The sequence below is a fragment of the Bufo bufo genome, chromosome 4 (assembly GCF_905171765.1).
Source record: "Bufo bufo chromosome 4, aBufBuf1.1, whole genome shotgun sequence".
Taxonomy (NCBI): Eukaryota; Metazoa; Chordata; class Amphibia; order Anura; family Bufonidae; genus Bufo; species Bufo bufo.
Window position 1 is genome coordinate 626,096,473 of NC_053392.1, and position 22,108 is coordinate 626,118,580.

At 45.4% G+C, this 22,108-nt stretch overlaps 1 protein-coding gene across 1 annotated transcript in view; it reads right to left on the bottom strand.

Moving 5' to 3' along the window:
• DNAH8 (dynein axonemal heavy chain 8) overlaps positions 1-22,108 on the bottom strand; it is a 622,089-nt gene that overhangs the window by 34,539 nt on the left and 565,442 nt on the right. The window contains exons 83-87 of the mRNA XM_040430275.1: positions 20,635-20,753; positions 17,832-18,034; positions 15,582-15,655; positions 6,003-6,155; positions 3,856-4,005 (exon numbers count right to left, since the gene is read on the bottom strand). Of these exons, the coding sequence (XP_040286209.1) occupies positions 3,856-4,005; positions 6,003-6,155; positions 15,582-15,655; positions 17,832-18,034; positions 20,635-20,753 (699 nt within the window). The remainder of the gene's footprint in view (positions 1-3,855; positions 4,006-6,002; positions 6,156-15,581; positions 15,656-17,831; positions 18,035-20,634; positions 20,754-22,108) is intronic.

The following is a 22,108-nucleotide window of genomic DNA, read 5'->3' on the forward strand; positions in this document are numbered from 1 at the left end:
AATGATGCCTCGCACAAAAGAGCTCTCAGAAGACCTACGATTAAGAATTGTTGAGTTGCATAAAGCTGGAAAGGGTTATAAAAGCCTTGCTGTTCATCAGTCCACGGTAAGACAAATTGTCTATAAATGGAGAAACTTCAGCACTGCTGCTACTCTCCCTAGGAGTGGCCGTCCTGTTAGGATGACTGCAAGAGCACAGCGCAGACTGCTCAATGAGGTGAAGAAGAATCCTAGAGTGTCAGCTAAAGACTTACAGAAGTCTCTGGCATATGCTAACATCCCTGTTAGCGAATCTACGATACGTAAAACACTAAATAAGAATGGATTTCATGGGAGGATACACAGAGGAAGTCACTGCTGTCCAAAAAATACATTGCTGCGCGTTTGCAGTTTTCACAAGAGCACCTGGATGTTCCACAGCAGTACTGGCAAAATATTCTGTGGACAGATGAAACCAAAGTGGAGTTGTTTGGAAGAAACACACAACACTATGTGTGGAGAAAAAGAGGCACAGCACACCAACATCAAAACCTCATCCCAACTGTGAAGTATGGTGGTGGGGGCATCATGGTTTGGGGCTGCTTTCCTGCGTCAGAGCCTGGACGGATTGCTATCATCGAAGGAAAAATGAATTTCCAAGTTTATCAAGACATTTTTCATGAGAACTTAAGGCCATCTGTCCACCAGCTGAAGCTCAACAGAAGATGGGTGCTGCAACAGGACAACGACCCAAAGCATAGAAGTAAATCAACAACAGAATGGCTTAAACAGAAGAAAATCCGCCTTCTGGAGTGGCCCAGTCAGAGTCCTGACCTCAACCCGATTGAGATGCTGTGGCATGACCTCAAGAAAGCGATTCACACCAGACATCCCAAGAATATTGCTGAACTGAAACAGTTCTGTAAAGAGGAATGGTCAAGAATTACTCCTGACCGTTGTGCACGTCTGATCTGCAACTACAGGAAACGTTTGGTGGAAGTTATTGCTGCCAAAGGAGGTTCAACCAGTTATTATATCCAAGGGTTCACATACTTTTTCCACCTGCACTGTGAATGTTTACATGGTGTGTTCAATAAAAACATGGTAACATTTAATTCTTTGTGTGTTATTAGTTTAACCCCTTAACAACCCAGTACGAGAATGCTCGTCCTAAATCGCCGGTACTTAACGCAAGAGGACGAGCGTTCTCGTCCTGCAGTCGTTCCTCCCCCCCACGTGCGGTGCCGCGATCAGCAGCAGAGATCCGGATGTTAGTGACAGCCGGATCCCTGCTGCATCCACCTGCATCGGCGATAACGCCGATGCCGGTGGATTAACCCCTCATATGCATATAGGAGGTTTGCGCTCCATCACCTCATCCATCGGTCCCCGCGCTGCTGTGGCGGGGACTCGATGGTTGCCAAGGCAGCCCCAAGCCAAGCATGTACGGAGGCCTAAGAGGCCCAGCCCCCAGGCTGGGTCTCCTAGGCAACTGTTAGCGTCTTACAGTGTAAGACACTAACAGTTCAATACAGCACAATACAGATGTATCGTGCTGCATTGAAACAGGGATCAGACCCTGTAATGTTGAAGTCCCAGAGTGGGACAAATAATAAAGTGGAAAAAAAAAAGTTAATAAAATAAAAGTTTTACAAAAAAAAATAAAAGTTTCAAGTAAAAAAAAAAAAAAACTCCTTTTCCAAAAATAAAGTTAAAAAAATTGTCAAAAATAGGGAAAAGACATAGACATATTAGGTATCGTTGCGTCCGTATCGACCGGCTCTATAAACATATCACATGACCTAACCCCTCAGATGAACACCGTAAAAAATAAAAGCTGTGCTAAATAAACAATTTTTTTGTCACCTTACATCACAAAAAGTACAACAGCAAGCGATCAAAAAGGTGTACGCCCACTAAAATAGTACCAATCTAACGGTCACCTCATCCCGCAAAAAATGAGCCCCTACCTGAGACAATCGCCCAAAAAATAAAAAAAACTATGGCTCAGAATATGGAGACACTAAAACATCATTTTTTTTGTTTTAAAAAAGCTTTTATTGTGTAAAACTTACATAAATAAAAGGTATTAGGTATCACCGCGTCCGTATCCACCGGCTCTATAAAAATATTACATGACCTAACCCCTCAGATGAACATTGTAAAAAATAAAAAATAAAAACTGTGCTAAATAAACCATTTTTTGTCACCTTACATCACAAAAAGTGTAATAGCAAGTGATCAAAAAGTCATATGCACCCCAGAATAGTGCCAATCAAACCGTCATCTTATCCCGCAAAAATTAGACCCTATCTAAGACAATTGCCCAAAAACTGAAAAAACTATGGCTCTCAGACTATGGAGACACTAAAACATGATTTTTTTTGTTTCAAAAATGAAATCATTGTGTAAAACTTACATTAAAAAAAAGTATACATATTAGGTATCGCCGCGTCCGTGACAACTTGCTCTATAAAAATACCACATGATTTAACCTGTCAGATGAATGTTGTAAATAACAAAAAAAAAAACGGCGCCAAAACAGCTATTTCTTGTCCTTGCCTCACAAAAAGTGTAATATAGAGCAACCAAAAATCATATGTACCCTAGACTACAGTAGTACCAACAAAACTTCCACCCTATCCCGTAGTTTTTAAAATGGGGTCACTTTTTTGGAGTTTTTACTCTAGGGGTGCATCAGGGGGGCTTCAAATGGGACATGGTGTCCAAAAAACCAGTCCAACAAAATCTGCCTTCCAAAAACCATATGGCATTCCTTTCCTTCTGCGCCCTGCCGTGTGCCCATACAGCAGTTTACGACCACATATGGGGTGTTTCTGTAAACTACAGAATCAGGGCCATAAATATTGAGTTTTGTTTGGCTGTTAACCCTTGCTTTGTAACTGGGAAAAAAAAATATTAAAATGGAAAATCTGCCAAAAAAGTGACATTTTATCTCTATTTTCCATTAATTCTTGTGGAACACCTAAAGGGTTAACGACGTTTGTAAAATCAGTTTTGAATACCTTGAGGGGTGTAGTTTCTTAGATGGGGTCACTTTTATGGAGTGTCTACTCTAGGGGTGCATCAGGGGGATTTGGACAGTGCTAGACGTGAACCTAGCGCTGATCTCTTGGACCTGCATACTGGTCCCATAGCAAGGCACGCACGCACCACGTCTTTTGTCACTTGCCAAGCTGCGAAGATGAATAGTGCGCACACACTGGTGACATCACTGAACCGGAAGTGGAGGTGCCATCGGCTTTATCTGCAGTCAACTCCTGGTTTAATAGGGTTGATCCTGGTGACACAGCCTTTTTAATCCATTGCAATAAGGGTCCATTCACACGTCCGTAGTGCATTGCGGATCCGCAAATTGCCGGTACCCCCATAGAAATGCCTATTCTTGTCTACAATTGTGGAACGGGTGTGGACAACACTTGCGGACGTGTGAATTGAGCCCTAGGGTCCATTCACACGTCCGTATGTGTGAATGGACGTTAAGGCTCAATTCACACGCAAAACACGGACACCGGCAATGTGCGTTCCGCATTTTGCGGACCGCACATCGCCGCACTCTCATAGAAAATGCCTTTTCTTGTCCGCAATTGTGGACAAGAATAGGACATGTTCTATTTTTTTGCGGAACGGAAGTGCGGATCCGCAAATGCGGATAGCACATTCCGGCCCCATTGAAAATGAATAGGTCCACACCTGTTCCGCAAAATTGCGGAACGGATGGGGACCCATTTTGTGGACGTGTGAATGGATCCAAATTCTGCATTTTCTTCACTGTTTCCGTTCCTGAATAGTATTCCCTGTCATGCAGTTACATATGGTGCAGAGCGGACCATGCTTGTATGGATGTCATATAACCTGCACAGCAGAGTGTAGAAATGCTACAGTGTACAGCAGTGGTTTCCACATGAGGTTGCCGTCCAGTAAATCCTGACTGAGCCCGGTAAATGTCCTCTTCAGTCCGGCCCGCATACCCTGGGGAGGTTCATTGGTAAATCTGACAGATGTCTGTAGGGAAACATGAGATTGTCATCTGTCGAGGCATGTAGACTTTTGCATTTAATTTTTTTTACTGCTCAGTTACATCTAAAATAAAAAAGTGGTCACACATTTTGCATATAGCCTTGATTAGAAAGCTCCTATCATTCTGTGCATACAGCTGTTATGCTGACCTATGTATCTCCACGGTTACCGACTACAAACACTGTATGTATTCTGATCCTGCAAGTCTGATGCGTTACCATCTTCTTCTCTACTGGCTGCCATTTATTTCCCTGTGCACACAGCAACCACCTGGCTGCTCCTGTATTTTGAGGTCCGCAAAACACGGATCCACAAAAAATACGGATGGCGTCCGTGTGCATTCTGTATTCTGCATAACAGAACAGCTGGCCCCTGGTAGAACAGTCCTATCCGTTATGCGTTGGTCCCCTGATGAACTGAATGTTTCAGAGAAACGCGTCTGGACTAAGTTCTGCATTCCTGGGACATATGACATGTGCTCCATTTGCATGTTGGTGATCAGAATTGACGCCATCTGATATAATAGGAGCATATGTGTAATATGTGCGATAATATTATGTAATTTTTCATTTATAATCTGACCACTGACAATCAACACTGGACAGCAGTTATAATAGGTCTTTTCTTGGGTGGCGGTATCTATCCCTTGTCAGGGACATATAGGGTTAATTAGGAGGTTCCTGACACAGGATCGCCCTCGACCATTCCGTTTTGGTAGGCAGGGCCATCAGTTTATAGGGCAAAGTATTTTCTTCCCTCCATAGCCTACCCAGCCTAAATGAAAAATAGCTTTTTATGGCACATGATGGAATTCCTTAGAATCATTATTAGTAAAGGTTACGTTTTTCCCTGGTGAAGGCGCTCTGTGATAATGTGGTTAATTCGATTACAGTAGTGACTGACTGGACTTCTGATGTCCGTATCTATCAGAACTGTGATTTGTCCGTTATGCAGACAATAATAGGACATGTTCTATTTTTTTGCGGAAATGACATATGGGCCTACGGAAATGGAATGCACATGGAGTAGATCCGTTTTTTGGGAACAGACACAGAAATAAAATATGTTCTTGTGCATGAGCCCTAAATCACGTCTGTGCCAGTGTTTCACCATGAAGATGTTTGTGAAGGGTCTGTGTTTGGTCTGTTTGTCATCCGTATTAGGGCTCATGCACACGATCGTAGTCGGCTGGTGCCCATACTGCAGCACGCAAACAGCGGGTCCGCAATATACAGGCACCAGCCATTTGTGCATCACATCACGGATGCAGACCAAACCACTTCAATGGATCCACAATCCGGAAGGTGCGGTGCGGAACGGAGGCAGGGAACCCCACTGAGTGCTTTTCTGTCCGTGGTTTTCTTGCCGTGCTTCTGCACTGCAAAAAATAAATAAATAGAACATGTTCTATTTTCTTGCAGTGCGGACGGATCAGGGACCCATTCAAGTTGAATGGGTCTGCAGCCGTCTGTGGCAGCCACACGGATGGTACCCGTGCATTGGGGACCGCAGTTTGTGGTCTCCAATGCACGGAATGGGCGGCACACGCCCACGGGCCCTTACACGTACACTGATAGGCTGAAAATCAGCTTCCAGAGCATATTCTAACAACAATCCATGAAAATCACAGACAGAACAGGAATGCCACCCATGTTCTGTTGGTGGTTTTCACAGACCCGTAGACTTCAATGGTCATGTTTAGTTCGATCATGAACCAAAGTAGTGCATGTCTAACTGATGAGAGAATAGACACATTAAAGTCATTGGATCCATGTTGTTCGTGGAGAACATGGACATAATGTGTCGGTGATTCCTTGACATGTGAATAAGCCCTAAATGCTATAAAACTTCCTAGTGGGAAGACTCCAACATCTCACTATTGACGAGATTATTTCACATTTCCATCTCTTGACCTTTGGCTTTGTTTCTGTAATAAACCCACAATGTGCACACAGAACGGAGGCAGTCGGCAGGATGCATACCTGCAGTAGAGTTACGGGGACCTGTCTGTGCGGCTCCGTCGTCATCCACACCCTGAACGTCTCATGGACGGCTGACGAGCTTTCTATGGTGTCTAGCAATTTCTCCATACATTCCAGGCCCAGGTGACAGTTTTGGAGCAGGACCCATCCTCCCTGTGTTACAGGGGACAAAGCATCTGTCAGAAGAAAATCACTGCAAGACTTTCCTTGAGAATGTGAGATAAGTTTTCTGGCTTTCGCCTGCAGTGTAAAGAATGGGCGTTTTCATTCTGTCATGCAGGTTTATAAGAACTGTACAACCTTTTCCATTCATCTATATTAGATAAATATTCTCTGCTGTATGTGTGATCTTCACTATCAGTGTACGGATGCTGCCATGTTCTGTCATGGCGTACTTACACAGATTGCAGAGACTACAGTCTTTTCAATGTCCAGCATGTTTAATTCTGCAGTGATTTCACGATAAACAAGGCTTTGTGTTGATACAGCCTCACTGAAATCACTTCTGAATTACCAGTAATTAGAAAATACGGTCATGAGCAAAAGGCCTAAGGGAGTGACATCTGTAAGACCAGGAAAGTGCATCATCGGTGATCCCTTGTTTCCGCCCTATCACAGGAGAACTACTGCAGATACAAATAAAACCGTGGCCGTACACTATAGGAAAAAGCACCAGCAGTGTATAATGTGATGGAAAAATAAATCCCGCCAGCAAATGAAGCAATTGTCACGACGGGGAGTGGGGGAAACCCCCCACCGTGCGGTGTCAAAGGGTAAAGGGAATCAATGTAATAAATAAGGGGGACTCACACAGACACCACATTCAGCCAGGGAGCAAACTATGACCTCAGGCTCCAACACACCAGTTATACACTGCTCAAAAAAATAAAGGGAACACAAAAATAACACATCCTAGATCTGAATTTATTAAATATTCTTCTGAAATACGTTGTTCTTTACATAGTTGAATGTGCAGACAACAAAATCACACAAAAAAAAATAATGGAAATCAAATTTTTTAACCTATGGAGGTCTGGATTTGGAGTCACCCTCAAAATTAAAGTGGAAAAACACACTACAGGCTGATCCAACTTTGATGTAATGTCCTTAAAACAAGTCAAAATGAGGCTCAGTAGTGTGTGTGGCCTCCACGTGCCTGTATGACCTCCCTACAACGCCTGTGCATGCTCCTGATGAGGTGGCGGACGGTCTCCTGAGGGATCTCCTCCCAGACCTGGACTAAAGCATCTGCCAACTCCTGGACAGTCTGTGGTGCAACGTGACGTTGGTGGATAGAGCGAGACATGATGTCCCAGATGTGCTCAATTGGATTCAGGTCTGGGGAACGGGCGGGCCAGTCCATAGCATCAATGCCTTCGTCTTGCAGGAACTGCTGACACACTCCAGCCACATGAGGTCTAGCATTGTCTTGCATTAGGAGGAACCCAGGGCCAACCGCACCAGCATATGGTCTCACAAGGGGTCTGAGGATCTCATCTCGGTACCTAATGGCAGTCAGACTACCTCTGGCGAGCACATGGAGGGCTGTGCGGCCCTCCAAAGAAATGCCACCCCACACCATTACTGAGCCAATGCCAAACCGGTCATGCTGGAGGATGTTGCAGGCAGCAGAACGTTCTCCACGGCGTCTCCAGACTCTGTCACGTCTGTCACATGTGCTCAGTGTGAACCTGCTTTCATCTGTGAAAACCACAGGGCGCCAGTGGCCAATTTGCCAATCTTGGTGTTCTCTGGCAAATGCCAAACGTCCTGCACGGTGTTGGGCTGTAAGCACAACCCCCACCTGTGGACGTCGGGCCCTCATATCACCCTCATGGAGTCTGTTGCTGACCGTTTGAGCAGACACATGCACATTTGTGGCCTGCTGGAGGTCATTTTGCAGGACTCTGGCAGTGCTCCTCCTGTTCCTCCTTGCACAAAGGCGCAGGTAGCGGTCCTGCTGCTGGGTTGTTGCCCTCCTACGGCCTCCTCCACGTCTCCTGATGTACTGGCCTGTCTCCTGGTAGCGCCTCCATGCTCTGGACACTACGCTGACAGACACAGCAAACCTTCTTGCCACAGCTCGCATTGATGTGCCATCCTGGATAAGCTGCACTACCTGAGCCACTTGTGTGGGTTGTAGACTCCGTCTCATGCTACCACTAGAGTGAAAGCACCGCCAGCATTCAAAAGTGACCAAAACATCAGCCAGGAAGCATAGGAACTGAGAAGTGGTCTGTGGTCACCACCTGCAGAACCACTCCTTTATTGGGGGTGTCTTGCTAATTGCCTATAATTTCCACCTGTTGTCTATCCCATTTGCACAACAACATGTGAAATTGATTGTCACTCAGTGTTGCTTCCTAAGTGGACAGTTTGATTTCACAGAAGTGCGATTGACTTGGAGTTACATTGTGTTGTTTAAGTGTTCCCTTTATTTTTTTGAGCAGTGTATAAGGAGGCCTGAGGTCACACTCACCACACCACTAGTAATTAACCCCCGTGCCAACCAAAACAGGGAAAACACCATATAAAAGGAAAGTGCACGTGCAAACACACAAACTACACGTTGCCACAAGCAACGAGTCTGCACGGCAACCGCGTCACGGTCAAACACTAAAATGACCGTGACAGCAATATGGAGAATAACAACACATTAGTAAGTGTCTTGTGTTAACTTTCTCTACATGATAAACACCATTTACTGAAGTGAGAGGACCCCTTTAACTCATCGTGATACCCTATCACAAAAAACACTGAAAAGTAATTGAAGGTGTAGGCATAACACGACTAGTTTAGGCTACTTTCACACTAGCGTTCGGAGCGGGTCCGTCTGATGTTTCATCAGACGGATCCGCTCCTATAATGCAGACGTTTGCATCCGTTCAGAACGGATCCGTCTGCATTATAACAGAAAAATTTCTAACTGTGAAAGTAGCCTGAACGGATCCGTCCAGACTTTACATTGAAAGTCAATGGGGGCGGGTCCGTTTGAAGATTGAGCCATATTGTGTCATCTTCAAACGGATCCGTCCCCATTGACTTACATTGTAAGTCTGGACGGATCCGCTCGCCTCCGCACGGCCAGGTGGACACCCGAACGCTGCAAGCAGTGTTCGGGTGTCCGCTTGCTGAGCGGAGCGGAGGCTGAACGCTGGCAGGCGGATGCATTCTCAGTGGATCCGCCTCCACTGAGAATGCATTAGGGCAGTGCGGATGCGTTCGGGGCCGCTTGTGAGCCCCTTCAAACGGAGCTCACGAGCGGACACCCGAACGCTAGTGTGAAAGTAGCCTAAGTTAAGGCATCTAGTTAAGCATGTGTGTTAAATCTACTACATCTGTATCTCTAGCTGCTATACAGCCTGAGAGAGAGCAGGTTAAATCAGTCACCCCTTCCCCCGGTTATGGTCTCAGTGTGGAGGAGGAGCGGGGGCCGCGCTGACAGTCTGCAGGGAGACTGAAGAGAGAGGAGAGAGACATAGATCATGTTTTCTGATAAATGAAATATGTACAACAATGGTGCAAATTTTTTTTTTTCTAAATCTACTACAAAAAATTTTTTTTTCTAGCTTCCCAATTAATTGTATGAAACATTAAATGATACCACTAGGAAGTACAATTTATCTGTCAAAAAGCAGGACCTCATACGACTGTGAACAAAAACATTTTTTTTAAAGTTATTTTTGGGGGGAAAAGATTCAGTAAAACTTATAATTTCTACATTTATATCTTAGCTTTTTTCACCTCTAGTAAATATTGGTACAGGAGGGGGAGGGGCGATCAGTTACTGACAGCTGTATGCACACTTATACATACAATGCCATCAGTCACCGATAACCCCGCCCACCTGTACCGATACGTATTCACGGAGGGTGAAAAAAGTAGATAAATGTATAACATACAGATTTTATTGAATCTTTTCCCGAAAAAATAAAAATAAAATATATATATATTGTGATAAAGTGCACAGTAGAGGTATGGTGGGGATGTGTATTACAGTTTAGCTTGGTGAGATAACGGAAATCCAGTAGTGGTGCTGCTTCAGCGAGGCATAGCTTTCTGGAGATTGTTAAGTCGTATGGGCCGGATTTCTTTAGACTGGGAGACAGGTCGGTAGTGGGGGTCTCTCAGTCCACACCCCTAGTCCACTACAGGTATTCCCTTTAGCTGAGGAGAGCCCTGCTATAATCAAGGAGGGATAAGACAACCCTCTGTGTATGACTGCGGAGATGAAGTGATGTAGTGTACGGGAACTGTAATACCCGTCACTACCAAAGTGTCACTTGGTGTGCTGTCGTCCCTCCTTAGTTATGGAGAAGTTGGTATATGTCAGTTTTATAAAATGTAATGTAATGTGTGTATTTTCCTGTCACTGAAACTTGCACTTACAGGCCTGCTAGGGGTGTCATTCCTACTTCTAGTCCATAGAGGGAGCTAGGGAGCCCTAGGTTATATAAAGGCCAGACAGGGAAGTGCAAGGGGAGACGGAGTCTAGTTTCAGTAAGCTACAGTTGGAGATTAGACAATGTCTGAGACAAGTCCAGGCCTGAAGCCTGCTGTTCAGGAGAAGATTCCCTCCTGAATACCCATATGCAGAAGCAGGAACATCTTAGCCTAAGGGCCTGAGGAACCATTCAGAAGCTAGGAGAGACTGAGGCAAAGATCAGAGGAGCCAGAGGTACTGAGAGAAACAGAGGAGGTACTTATTTAAGCCATAATCAAGGAGATAAAGCCAGACTTAGGTTAATGGGCCTTGGTGAAGAATTGCTACATTCCAGGATCAGACAGAGTTAGAGTGCAAGCTCCTTTGCTGCAAATCCTGTGTTCAACACTCTGTAATTACCCTACTGTACTGAATTGCCTGCATCGACCGAATTGCAAAATCGACTGTATGCTGAGGAACTGCGTTTCCAATATTGTCTCTGCCTGCAAACTACTAAAGTTGAAGTTCTGTTTTAAAACTACGTTTCCTCAATTTATTCCTGCATCCGCAAACGGCGTGCCACGGTTTACTTGGCACTGGCGTCACGAACTATTCCCTACCTATACCTGCCCTTGCAGAGAGTCAGCTGCTCAGGTTAGTGTCTATTGCACTACATCACCCAGAAACACCTATTGCACACAACTTGAGTATGCTGCACTTCTCTTTTGGCGTCACGAACAGGATACGCACGCTTTCTAGTGCAAGAAGCGTGAACTTTGTGCCTTATACCGTTGCCCTGTGACCAAAGTGACAATTTTCCTGTTTTATTCAAGTGGACTTTGTGGATTAAAAATCATACCCAAAGTGTGTCAAAAACTTCTAAAAAGCGCTGTGCAGTATTGCGCTATCCAGAGGAAGAAAATCGCCGCATTGGAGTGTGGTTTTGTGGACTTTAAACATTCCTGCTTGCCGTCAGTGAATAGACAGCGTTTGTACCTAAAGATGGCCGCTGAGCTTGCTGAATTTACTGCTGCGTCACCTTCATCCCGAAAAGGCGGGAAAAATTGGCGCCTTTCTGAGGAAAAAGCGGGAAGAAGGTCAAGGGCAGGCGCCACGGCTTATCTGGACATTTGCATGTCTGCCAGCATGGACACCGCCTTCCATATACTGGAATACCTGGGGGGCGGCTCCCCAGTGCAGTGGGAGGAGCTGGCTACTCTAATTGACGCGACCCTATCGCTCTCCTCAGAAGGATCGAGCATGTTGGATTGTGAACAGAGTGTTGCTGCAGCGTCCGCACCTGAAAAAGAAAAGATGACTGACATCGGTGTAGAGCTAGAGGAGGCTCCACCGGCCTACTCTCCGGGACCGGAGCAACCCGCCTGCCGCCCAAGGGAGAAAGAACCCGAGCCCTACTATGGCTCGTGGAGGGACTTTTTTCAGCCATCCTTCAAATGGTCCTCCCTGATGGCGGAGATCCGAGAGGCCGCTATCAAGCGGAACACAAAGACTAAAATCGTCTATGAGGAACTCACCAAGACTATACATGAGAAACATACGCACACCCAACCCCGCCTGGAAAGGAGAAAGGGAGTGGTGCTGTCGTTTGACAAACCCCGTGGCTACGGGTTTATTCAGGACTATCTTACTGGCAGAGACCTCTATGTCAATCGAAGGTCTGTCAAAAGAGACTACCTCCCTTCGTACCAGCACAGCCTCCGCGAGGGAGAGGAAGTGGAGTACACCCCTGCCGAGGGCCTGCGAGGCCCTTATGCGACTGCTGTGACCCGTCCCAAGCGAGCACCTGAGGATTGGGAGGCAGAAGACAGAGAAGACTACTCTGGCTGCGAGCGAGAACCGGAACGCTCTCCAGAGCCGGCCCATCACGCCTTTCAGGAGCGGAGCTCCTTCATCGGGCCGAACGTCTTCTGGCAGCCAACCGTGTTGGAGAAATGGGTGAGCCCCTATCCTTCCCCCGAGCTGCCTCGTCGGGAGAAGACAATATCTGAGCTGGAACAGTTAAAAGGACTTAGTGCTACCTTTGAGAACATCCGGATGGGACGGAGACCAGATGCAAGTCCAGAACCTGAAGAGGCCGAGTCTGCGTCATCGGTGACTGTACCTGCGCCGGCGGCGCCAGCAGAGAACAGCGACTCCGACACAGAAAGTATCGGTGAGCAGATCGTCCGGCTGGAGGAGAAGTTGCGGGAGTTGCGTAAGACCTACACCGCCAGGATCCAGACACCGCCGAGGAAGGATGAGGTAAGGGTGCCTGTCACCACCCGCCGACCGCCTTCTGTTGTCACCGCTCCGTCAGTGCCCCAGACCGGACCCGCGATTGCCGTGAATTGCTGCACCCAGAGCACCGGACCGCTTGCTGCGGCGGTGCCAAGCATGTCACACCCTGCAGTGATTATGCCAGGGCCGGCACGGCCCACCAGAGGGTTCACCCCTAGGCCTATGGGGCCAATACCTATTAGGGGCCCCTTTACCCTGCAGCTGCCCCCTGATACAGTCATGTGGGCCCATCCTCCTGTAGAGGACTACTACAGACGGTACCTGCCAGCAGAGCCAAGTAGCTACAATATGCCACTGTGATCAGCCTGCTAGGCCTTTGATTTATTTCTTCAGAAGAAGTGGATGTTAACCCTTCCAGGACAGGAGTCCTATGTTGCTGGTCCTTTGTTGCAGCTGCCAGTTTGTCCACGGCTCAGTGGTAGGTGTTGACCACTGAAATCACAAAATCAGCAAGGCCGCGTTTGTTTCCAGGACCTCCTGCCTGCTTTTGTTACCCCACGCCAAGTTGTGCCTGTTCCTTTGTTGCACCTTTTACCCTTCACCCCCTTTTCAGGTTGATCAGGGGTATTACAGCACTTGTCTTTGCTGTCCGTTTGTTGTGCAACTTCATACTAAGGAACCGTGCCCGGAGACAGACTCAAAAGTACCTGAGCCTCTGAGATTCTTATTCTTTTAAAAGTATTGTGCCCAGAGATGGACTCCACCGCATGAGAGCCTCTGTGATTTAATAAGAAATGACCTGGGTACGGACTCATGTTTGTTATTTGAGCCTCCAAGAACTTTTATACCGTTTTCTACTGTTTTATCATGGACTTATTCATTGTCATGGACTATCCTGGTTATAATGTTACGCTGTGCCAGGTCAGCGCCCCCGTTCCATTCACTATCCTGAGAGAAGAGAACGACGCCCCTTGTCACTACCCTTCACCTTTGCCAATTGGACCTGATGCAAATGTAAATGCAGATGAATTACATGTATGTATGCCTGCATGTCTCTATTTTCTATTTCAGGTAGAGATTCCAGTTGGGCGACCCATGATGGAGTACGAGGTCGTACTCAGCTTAAAGCAGTGGGGTATGTAGTGTACGGGAACTGTAATACCCGTCACTACCAAAGTGTCACTTGGTGTGCTGTCGTCCCTCCTTAGTTATGGAGAAGTTGGTATATGTCAGTTTTATAAAATGTAATGTAATGTGTGTATTTTCCTGTCACTGAAACTTGCACTTACAGGCCTGCTAGGGGTGTCATTCCTACTTCTAGTCCATAGAGGGAGCTAGGGAGCCCTAGGTTATATAAAGGCCAGACAGGGAAGTGCAAGGGGAGACGGAGTCTAGTTTCAGTAAGCTACAGTTGGAGATTAGACAATGTCTGAGACAAGTCCAGGCCTGAAGCCTGCTGTTCAGGAGAAGATTCCCTCCTGAATACCCATATGCAGAAGCAGGAACATCTTAGCCTAAGGGCCTGAGGAACCATTCAGAAGCTAGGAGAGACTGAGGCAAAGATCAGAGGAGCCAGAGGTACTGAGAGAAACAGAGGAGGTACTTATTTAAGCCATAATCAAGGAGATAAAGCCAGACTTAGGTTAATGGGCCTTGGTGAAGAATTGCTACATTCCAGGATCAGACAGAGTTAGAGTGCAAGCTCCTTTGCTGCAAATCCTGTGTTCAACACTCTGTAATTACCCTACTGTACTGAATTGCCTGCATCGACCGAATTGCAAAATCGACTGTATGCTGAGGAACTGCGTTTCCAATATTGTCTCTGCCTGCAAACTACTAAAGTTGAAGTTCTGTTTTAAAACTACGTTTCCTCAATTTATTCCTGCATCCGCAAACGGCGTGCCACCGTTTACTTGGCACTGGCGTCACGAACTATTCCCTACCTATACCTGCCCTTGCAGAGAGTCAGCTGCTCAGGTTAGTGTCTATTGCACTACATCACCCAGAAACACCTATTGCACACAACTTGAGTATGCTGCAGTGACCCTACAGAGAGGGTAAGAGCCGGAGACCCTGTGTGTGAACTGCCAGGGAGAAGAGCTCTGTATTAGCTAGAGCCCGGACGGGCAGGTGTTTATTTTGGTGTATGTTTATGTGTGTGCTGGTGCTGAGGTGCCAGAATAAAGCACCATTGGACTTGAACCCCATTGTCAGAGGAGAAATTTGTGATTGCAACCCCCTGTGAGAGAGAGAGATCCCTTACAATATATACACACACATATCTATATCTATACATCAATCCGCTCAGTTTCTCCTGTTCTACAGCATGGTGCTTTCACATTGCATTGCATTTTGTGATGACAGGTCCTCTTTAGCCAAAAATGACTGATACCAGGGAGCAATAGATTGTACTGCTTGCCACAGTGATTGCAGCTAAGATGCACTTTGCTATTTGGGACATGGAAGAGTTAAGAGCATTAACTACAGGCTGGTATGTGATTTATACTGCTGTATATAATGTAATAATTGCGGCCACGCTCATATACGTTATGTGTGCAGAAAATCCCCAATGATATTAAATATTTCCCCGCTGAGAAGTCGTGTCACTTAGAAGCACACAGAAGCAATGCAATAACATGAAATGCGTGGGTGAAGTATGTTCTCATCTGTATGACGTCCGCAGCCTCAGCTGTTTGCTCTGCTTCCATATCGCAGATAACACTTTCCATCTGGCTGTTCGTAGTATCCATTCCTCTCCACTATGCAGCTTGGTGACAACCAGACTTAGCAGAGCTCAATTTGCCATTGATCTGTTTTTGTTGTTCACACTCATAACCTCAATGTAGATAAATAGCTCTGCTACATCTGCACAGAGTTCTGGTGCTGTTGTGACCTTGTCTTATGTAGCACACGCTCACCTGCTGCATAGACATCTGGAGAAGCCTGCATGCTTGGAAGCCTTGTCCAGGTCCCATTGATACGGCCCTACATGCTTTATTAGAGAAGTGGTTAATATATATGAGAATACTGCACAAAGGATGAAAAAACAGAAATGTGAGGAGGAGAACGTCCCTGACACTGAGGCAGCTGCCGTACGTACATTACATCCCTCCTCCCTCCTAGCCTTGCCTGCAGTGTACCTTATGTATAACCCCTCTAGGGCAAGTTGTTTGGAATTATAACTCATAGATCATGTGCATAGATTTTTCCCTGATTGGTGTTATGAAACCATTTCCGCTAGCACTGTACTGTACACGTGTACAGTCGTGGCCAAAAGTTTTGAGAATGACACAAATATTAGTTTTCACAAAGTTTGCTGCTAAACTGCTTTTAGATGTTTGTTTAAGTTGTTTCTGTGATGTAGTGAAATATAATTACACGCACTTCATACGTTTCAAAGGCTTTTATCGACAATTACATGACATTTATGCAGAGTCAGTATTTGCAGTGTTGTCCCTTCTTTTTCAGGACCTCTGCAATCCGACTGGGCATGCTCTCAATCAACTTCTGGGCCAATTCCTGACTGATTCCAACCCATTCTTTCATCATCACTTCTTGGAGTTTGTCAGAATTAGTGGGTTTTTGTTTGTCCACCCGCCTCTTGAGGATTGACCGCAAGTTCTCAATGGGATTAAGATCTGGGGAGTTTCCAGGCCATGGACCCAAAATGTCAACGTTTTGGTCCCCGAGCCACTTAGTTATCACTTTTGCCTTATGGCACGGTGCTCCATCGTGCTGGAAAATGCATTGTTCTTCACCAAACTGTTGTTGGATTGTTGGAAGAAGTTGCTGTTGGAGGGTGTTTTGGTACCATTCTTTATTCATGGCTGTGTTTTTGGGCAAAATTGTGAGTGAGCCCACTCCCTTGGATGAGAAGCAACCCCACACATGAATGGTCTCAGGATGCTTTACTGTTGGCATGACACAGGACTGATGGTAGCGCTCACCTTTTCTTCTCCGGTCAAGCCTTTTTCCAGATGCCCCAAACAATCGGAAAGAGGCTTCATCGGAGAATATGACTTTGCCCCAGTCCTCAGCAGTCCATTCACCATACTTTCTGCAGAAGATCAATCTGTCCCTGATGTTTTTTTTGGAGAGAAGTGGCTTCTTTGCTGCCCTTCTTGACACCAGGCCATCTTCCAAAAGCCTTGGCCTCACTGTGCGTGCAGATGCGCTCACACCTGCCTGCTGCCATTCCTGAGCAAGCTCTGCACTGGTGGCACTCCGATCCCGCAGCTGAATCCTCTTTAGGAGACGATCCTGGCGCTTGCTGGACTTTCTTGGACGCCCTGAAGCCTTCTTAACAAGAATTGAACCTCTTTCCTTGAAGTTCTTGATGATCCTATAAATTGTTGATTGAGGTGCAATCTTAGTAGCCACAATATCCTTGCCTGTGAAGCCATTTTTATGCAACGCAATGATGGCTGCACGCGTTTCTTTGCAGGTCACCATGGTTAACAATGGAAGAACAATGATTTCAAGCATCACCCTCCTTTTAACATGTCAAGTCTGCCATTTTAACCCAATCAGCCTGACATAATGATCTCCAGCCTTGTGCTCGTCAACATTCTCACCTGAGTTAACAAGACGATTACTGAAATGATCTCAGCAGGTCCTTTAATGACAGCAATGAAATGCAGTGGAAAGGTTTTTTTTTGGGATTAAGTTAATTTTCATGGCAAAGAAGGACTATGCAATTCATCTGATCACTCTTCATAACATTCTGGAGTATATGCAAATTGCTATTATAAAAACTTAAGCAGCAACTTTTCCAATATTTATGTAATTCTCAAAACTTTTGGCCACGACTGTACATCTCAGGTTCTCTGTGTGCACTTATTGACGAATTGTATGGTATCTGCTTATTATACAGGCTTTTATGTGAACATTTTCTTCACTGAAGATAAAACAAATCTGAATCTGTATATCTGTTGGAGACACTAGACATGTTGGGACCATGTGGCGTCCAGTGCATGCACTGCTCTGTGCAGAAGGGCCTGTGTTATTGTATAGATTAGGCTACAGAAGCTGCTGCAGTGCGTCCAGTATGCGTTTCCTGTGTATCACACCCATGTCTGCCCCTTCTACTGTGCATTATAGGAGCAGGCTTTTATGAAGGTTTACATCTTTACATCTGATATGAGCAGTTCCACCCCCGCAATACTCACTAAGCTTTAGCTTCTTGGCAAGTGCATAAATTTGATTTGTGGGGTCCGATCCGACAGAAAGGAGGCCGATGAGTGGAGTACGAGTGTCGCTTTCTTCCCAAGTGCTTGCAAGGTTGAGAACATCGGGTTCTGTGTACTTCACATGTAGGGAATCAGTAATGTATTTCCGAGCTTGAAATAGAGTGCGATCCGGACACCAAGACCTGTTCGATGAAAAGATACCCGATTACATCCAGTGACGTCTAGGATTTCTTGTATGTGGTTAAATGAAGTCACATTCTGTAAATGATATATGACTGGAGCCTCCAGATGTCACATCACCCTGTACTCATGGTCGCGGGGCTCATCCACTCTTGTGTAAATAGGATGTAATGCTCCGTAACTTTCTAACATTCTTTGTGTCTCAGTTCATCACCATTTTCATGATCTCTGCTTGCTGTCATTAACAGCAAACATTTGTGTTTCTATAAGAGGGTAAAACTGTTCCTATCATAGTCCTGCTTTCTAGTCTCTCCTCCTCCTTGTATCCGCTGACGGTGGGTGAAACCGTCGCTGTGGAAGGAGATGTATGACATGGTGTCCTTCAGATGAATGAGTGACCAGGGAATACAAGACTCCCCATTCTAGGTGGAAGAGGGGTCCCAAGCACGGGCTCATCTCAATGGTGTCCACATGCCTTACCTGTGTTTGTAATTTGAGGAAGAAACACACTATACAGGGGGAGACAACAGGAATGACGACTGCCTCACCTCGCTGCAAAATACCTATTTTACCATGCACCATCACTACCTTCACAAGTACCTGCCATGTACCAGCACCACCACAAGTCTCAGCCACACCGCACCCACGGAGGACACAGCTACGCTGCACTTTAAGAGCTGTTAGGTTTACTTGTCTTTTGTATGATTTTGTGCTGTAGTGTGACGTATGGTTAACATATGCCTTCCAAATATCGGAACAGGTACTTTATAAATATGATGAGCTTTCTGACCACCATATTTTGTAATGTATTTAAACCAGACAGGTGGCATACATACTTTGCTAAATCTCCCCCCCCACCCCCCAATAAAGCTGTCAATCAACCTTCACACAATATATCCTAAAAGTGGTGTAGATGAAAGGAAATTGTCTGACTGCCATATGAATGACCAGACCCACAGGCATCAGGAGAAGATGGAAAGTCCACAAGTCATGAAATCCAATCCCAGCTAAGCAGCTTTATTCAGATATACATTAAAAACATGGTGGTGTGAATCCATAAGCAGGTAATAAGCCTATCCTCATGTTATGGGCTTTTAAAATTAGATTTAATCTCTGCATATTTTAAAACTGTCTGCCTGCAGCCACCACTAGGGGGCAGCTCAGTGCATTGGAATTTATACTGCTACCATTGAACTCAATAGAAGCTGTAAAATAGCTTTGAACTGAGCTACCCCTAGTGGTGGCTGCAGGAAAATAGATCTATGTCAGGAAGCAGGAAAAGGAGTTCAGTTCAGGTCCAGAGCAGTTACATGGTCTGCCTCCATGGTGAGCACAGCACTGTATCTGGCATCTGGGCTGTTCTCTTTAGCAAACTGTCAGGATCAGTGTGGGGGGGAAAACTCCACACTGAACACAGGAGGGAGGGGAACAGTAACTGGGCCTGGAAACTAGGGAAGGAACAGGTCACCTCCTAAACAACCCTAATCCGGGCCCTAACTACCTATCAATATGAATAGACCTTGAAGGTAGGAATATTCATATGCTGTATACCTAGGCCCTGATTTCCCTATAAGACCCTGGAATGAGGTTAGGACCAGAGACAACCCCTTCCTCCTCAGATGGACGAATTAAAGTCTCTGTCTCAGGCCCAGATACAACAGGGAATATAACAAACACAAAACAATAAGAACAGACAAGACTTATCTGAAAGTAGAAAACTGGCAACTCCAGAAGCAGCACAGAGTACGACCGACCAGCTAGTTAGAAGGCAGGAAGAAAATCTATAAACCGCACCTCCAAGAGTGAGAAGCGGCTACTTATAGGAAAGGTAAATTACCAACAAGCAACACCTGAAGCAAGGGATGTGGCATTCACCAAAACACAGACACAATAAGAGCCACAGTGAAATTGTCACTTTAACCCACGAGTTGCCAGTCTCTCCGATCTCCTGGTACCTGGCACGGGAACGTCCGTGACACTAACCTGCCAATGCTGCAAGTAATGGTGATCTGCTGAATTTGAACATTATACAGAAAACAGAATCAGCACCGTCTGAAACAAATTATAGAGGTTTTCCTTAGGATAGGTCATCAATATCAGATTTGTATTTCAGCACAGCTTTGGCTGTTAACAGCAGGGGAATGGGGGTGGCAGACGGAGAATAAAAAATAGTAATTTGGACTCCTTATTGGCAGTACCACTCCTGTACTACTGCAGATAATACCATGGTGGCAGATTCTCTGCCTGGTCTTGAACACAGGAGCTGCTGTCTGGGAGGCAGAAATCTTACTGGTTCAGCCACAGGCTTACTTGTAGTAGATGGAAGGATTTTCTCTGACTCTTCCTTTGCACAATGTACTGATATGTACAGATATATCTCTATATATACCAGGACATTTTTTAAAGATAATAGAAAAGTATATTTCATTTAGTAATTACAAAAAAATTAAGTGGCGCAAAATAAATTACAATATGCATCTGTATGTATTTAAATATTTAGCCATGTAGGTGCTCAATTCTGACCTTTGCTCTGGGGCCCTATGATTTTCATGATTTCTCTGCACGCCTCTGCCAGGAGTAATAATGGTAGAACTATTCGTACCTTATAAGTAAAAGTCTATGGAAACTATCCAGGGAATTATTGTAGCCTTCAGGAATGATTTCCTCCTCAGGGGTGTCACGGTCAAACCAAATCTTCCAACCCTTTTCATTGCGGGTCACCTGCCAATTACACAGCGTGTTAAGGGTTCGCAATGCAGCCCTTAGGATACTTGCACACATTGTGGATTACATGGGAGGTTATTTGGGATTTTTGTGCATATAAAAACCTGTGTAAGGCCTCATGCAGACAAACGTTTTTTTTCCCGTGTCCGTTCCATTTTTTTTGCGGACCGTATATGGAACCATTCATTTCAATGGGTCTGCAAAAATAAACGGAAGTTACTCCGTTTGAATTCCATTTCCGTTCCGCAAAACAATAGAACATGTCCTATTATTGTCTGCATTACGGACAAGGATAGGACTGTTCTATGAAGGGCCAGCTGTTCCGTTCTGCAAAATACAGAATGCACACGGATGTCATCCGTATTTTTTGTGGATCCGTTTTTTGCGGACCAAAAAATACATATGGTCGTGTGCATGAGCCCTAATACAGTACCAGCAAAGTGAGAACAATTTACCCAATCTCAGGTACACATTGCACATGTGGAAACCGACCTTGTGTAGAGTGGTTTTCCCCATAGACTGCAATGGGGTTGTTAAAATAAACAAAAAAAACTGCAACAAAAAACACATAAAAATGCACAAAAGCTGTGATAAATAGTGTGGATTTATGTTTTTATTGTGTTTTTGCTGCTGCTTTAATGCAGATTTTCTGCACATAAATCTGCACTATGTGCAGGTAGCCTTACACTGGGTTCAGACCTGAGCGTATTTGATATGCGCGTTTAACGCGCGTTTTTGTCCATAGTCAACGCGCGTATTACGCGCGTTTGTGTGATTGACAGCAGTGTCCTATGGCCGCAAACGCGCGACAAAACGCCCCAAAGAAGCTTAAGAACTTGTTTATGCGTCGGGCATTTTTCAGCGTGTTCGAACGCGCTGTAAAACGCGAAAATGTGATCCAGTCCCATAGGGAAGCATTGGTTTGCATCGGTTATGCGTTTTACAGCGCGTTCGAACGCGCTGTAAAACGCGCAAGTGTGAACTTAGGGTCAGTGTCTATTAACATGTCCATATTTTGTAATTCCGCAAAATGCGGTCCGTGGTCCCATTGTAGTCAATGGGTCTGCAAAAATGTGGATGACATGCGAAATGCATCAATATGTCCTCCGCAATTGAGGATCTGTTTCCAGGAAATAGAAAGAAATTTTATTTTAGTACCCTAGCAACATACAGTCAGGTCCATAAATATCGGGACATGGACACAATTCTAAAATTTTTGGCTCTATACACCACCACAATGGATTTGAAATGTAACCGACAAGATGTGCTTTACCTGCAGACTGTCAGCTGTAATTTGAGGGGATTTACATCCAAATCAGGTGAACGGTGTAGGAATTACAGCAGTTACATAT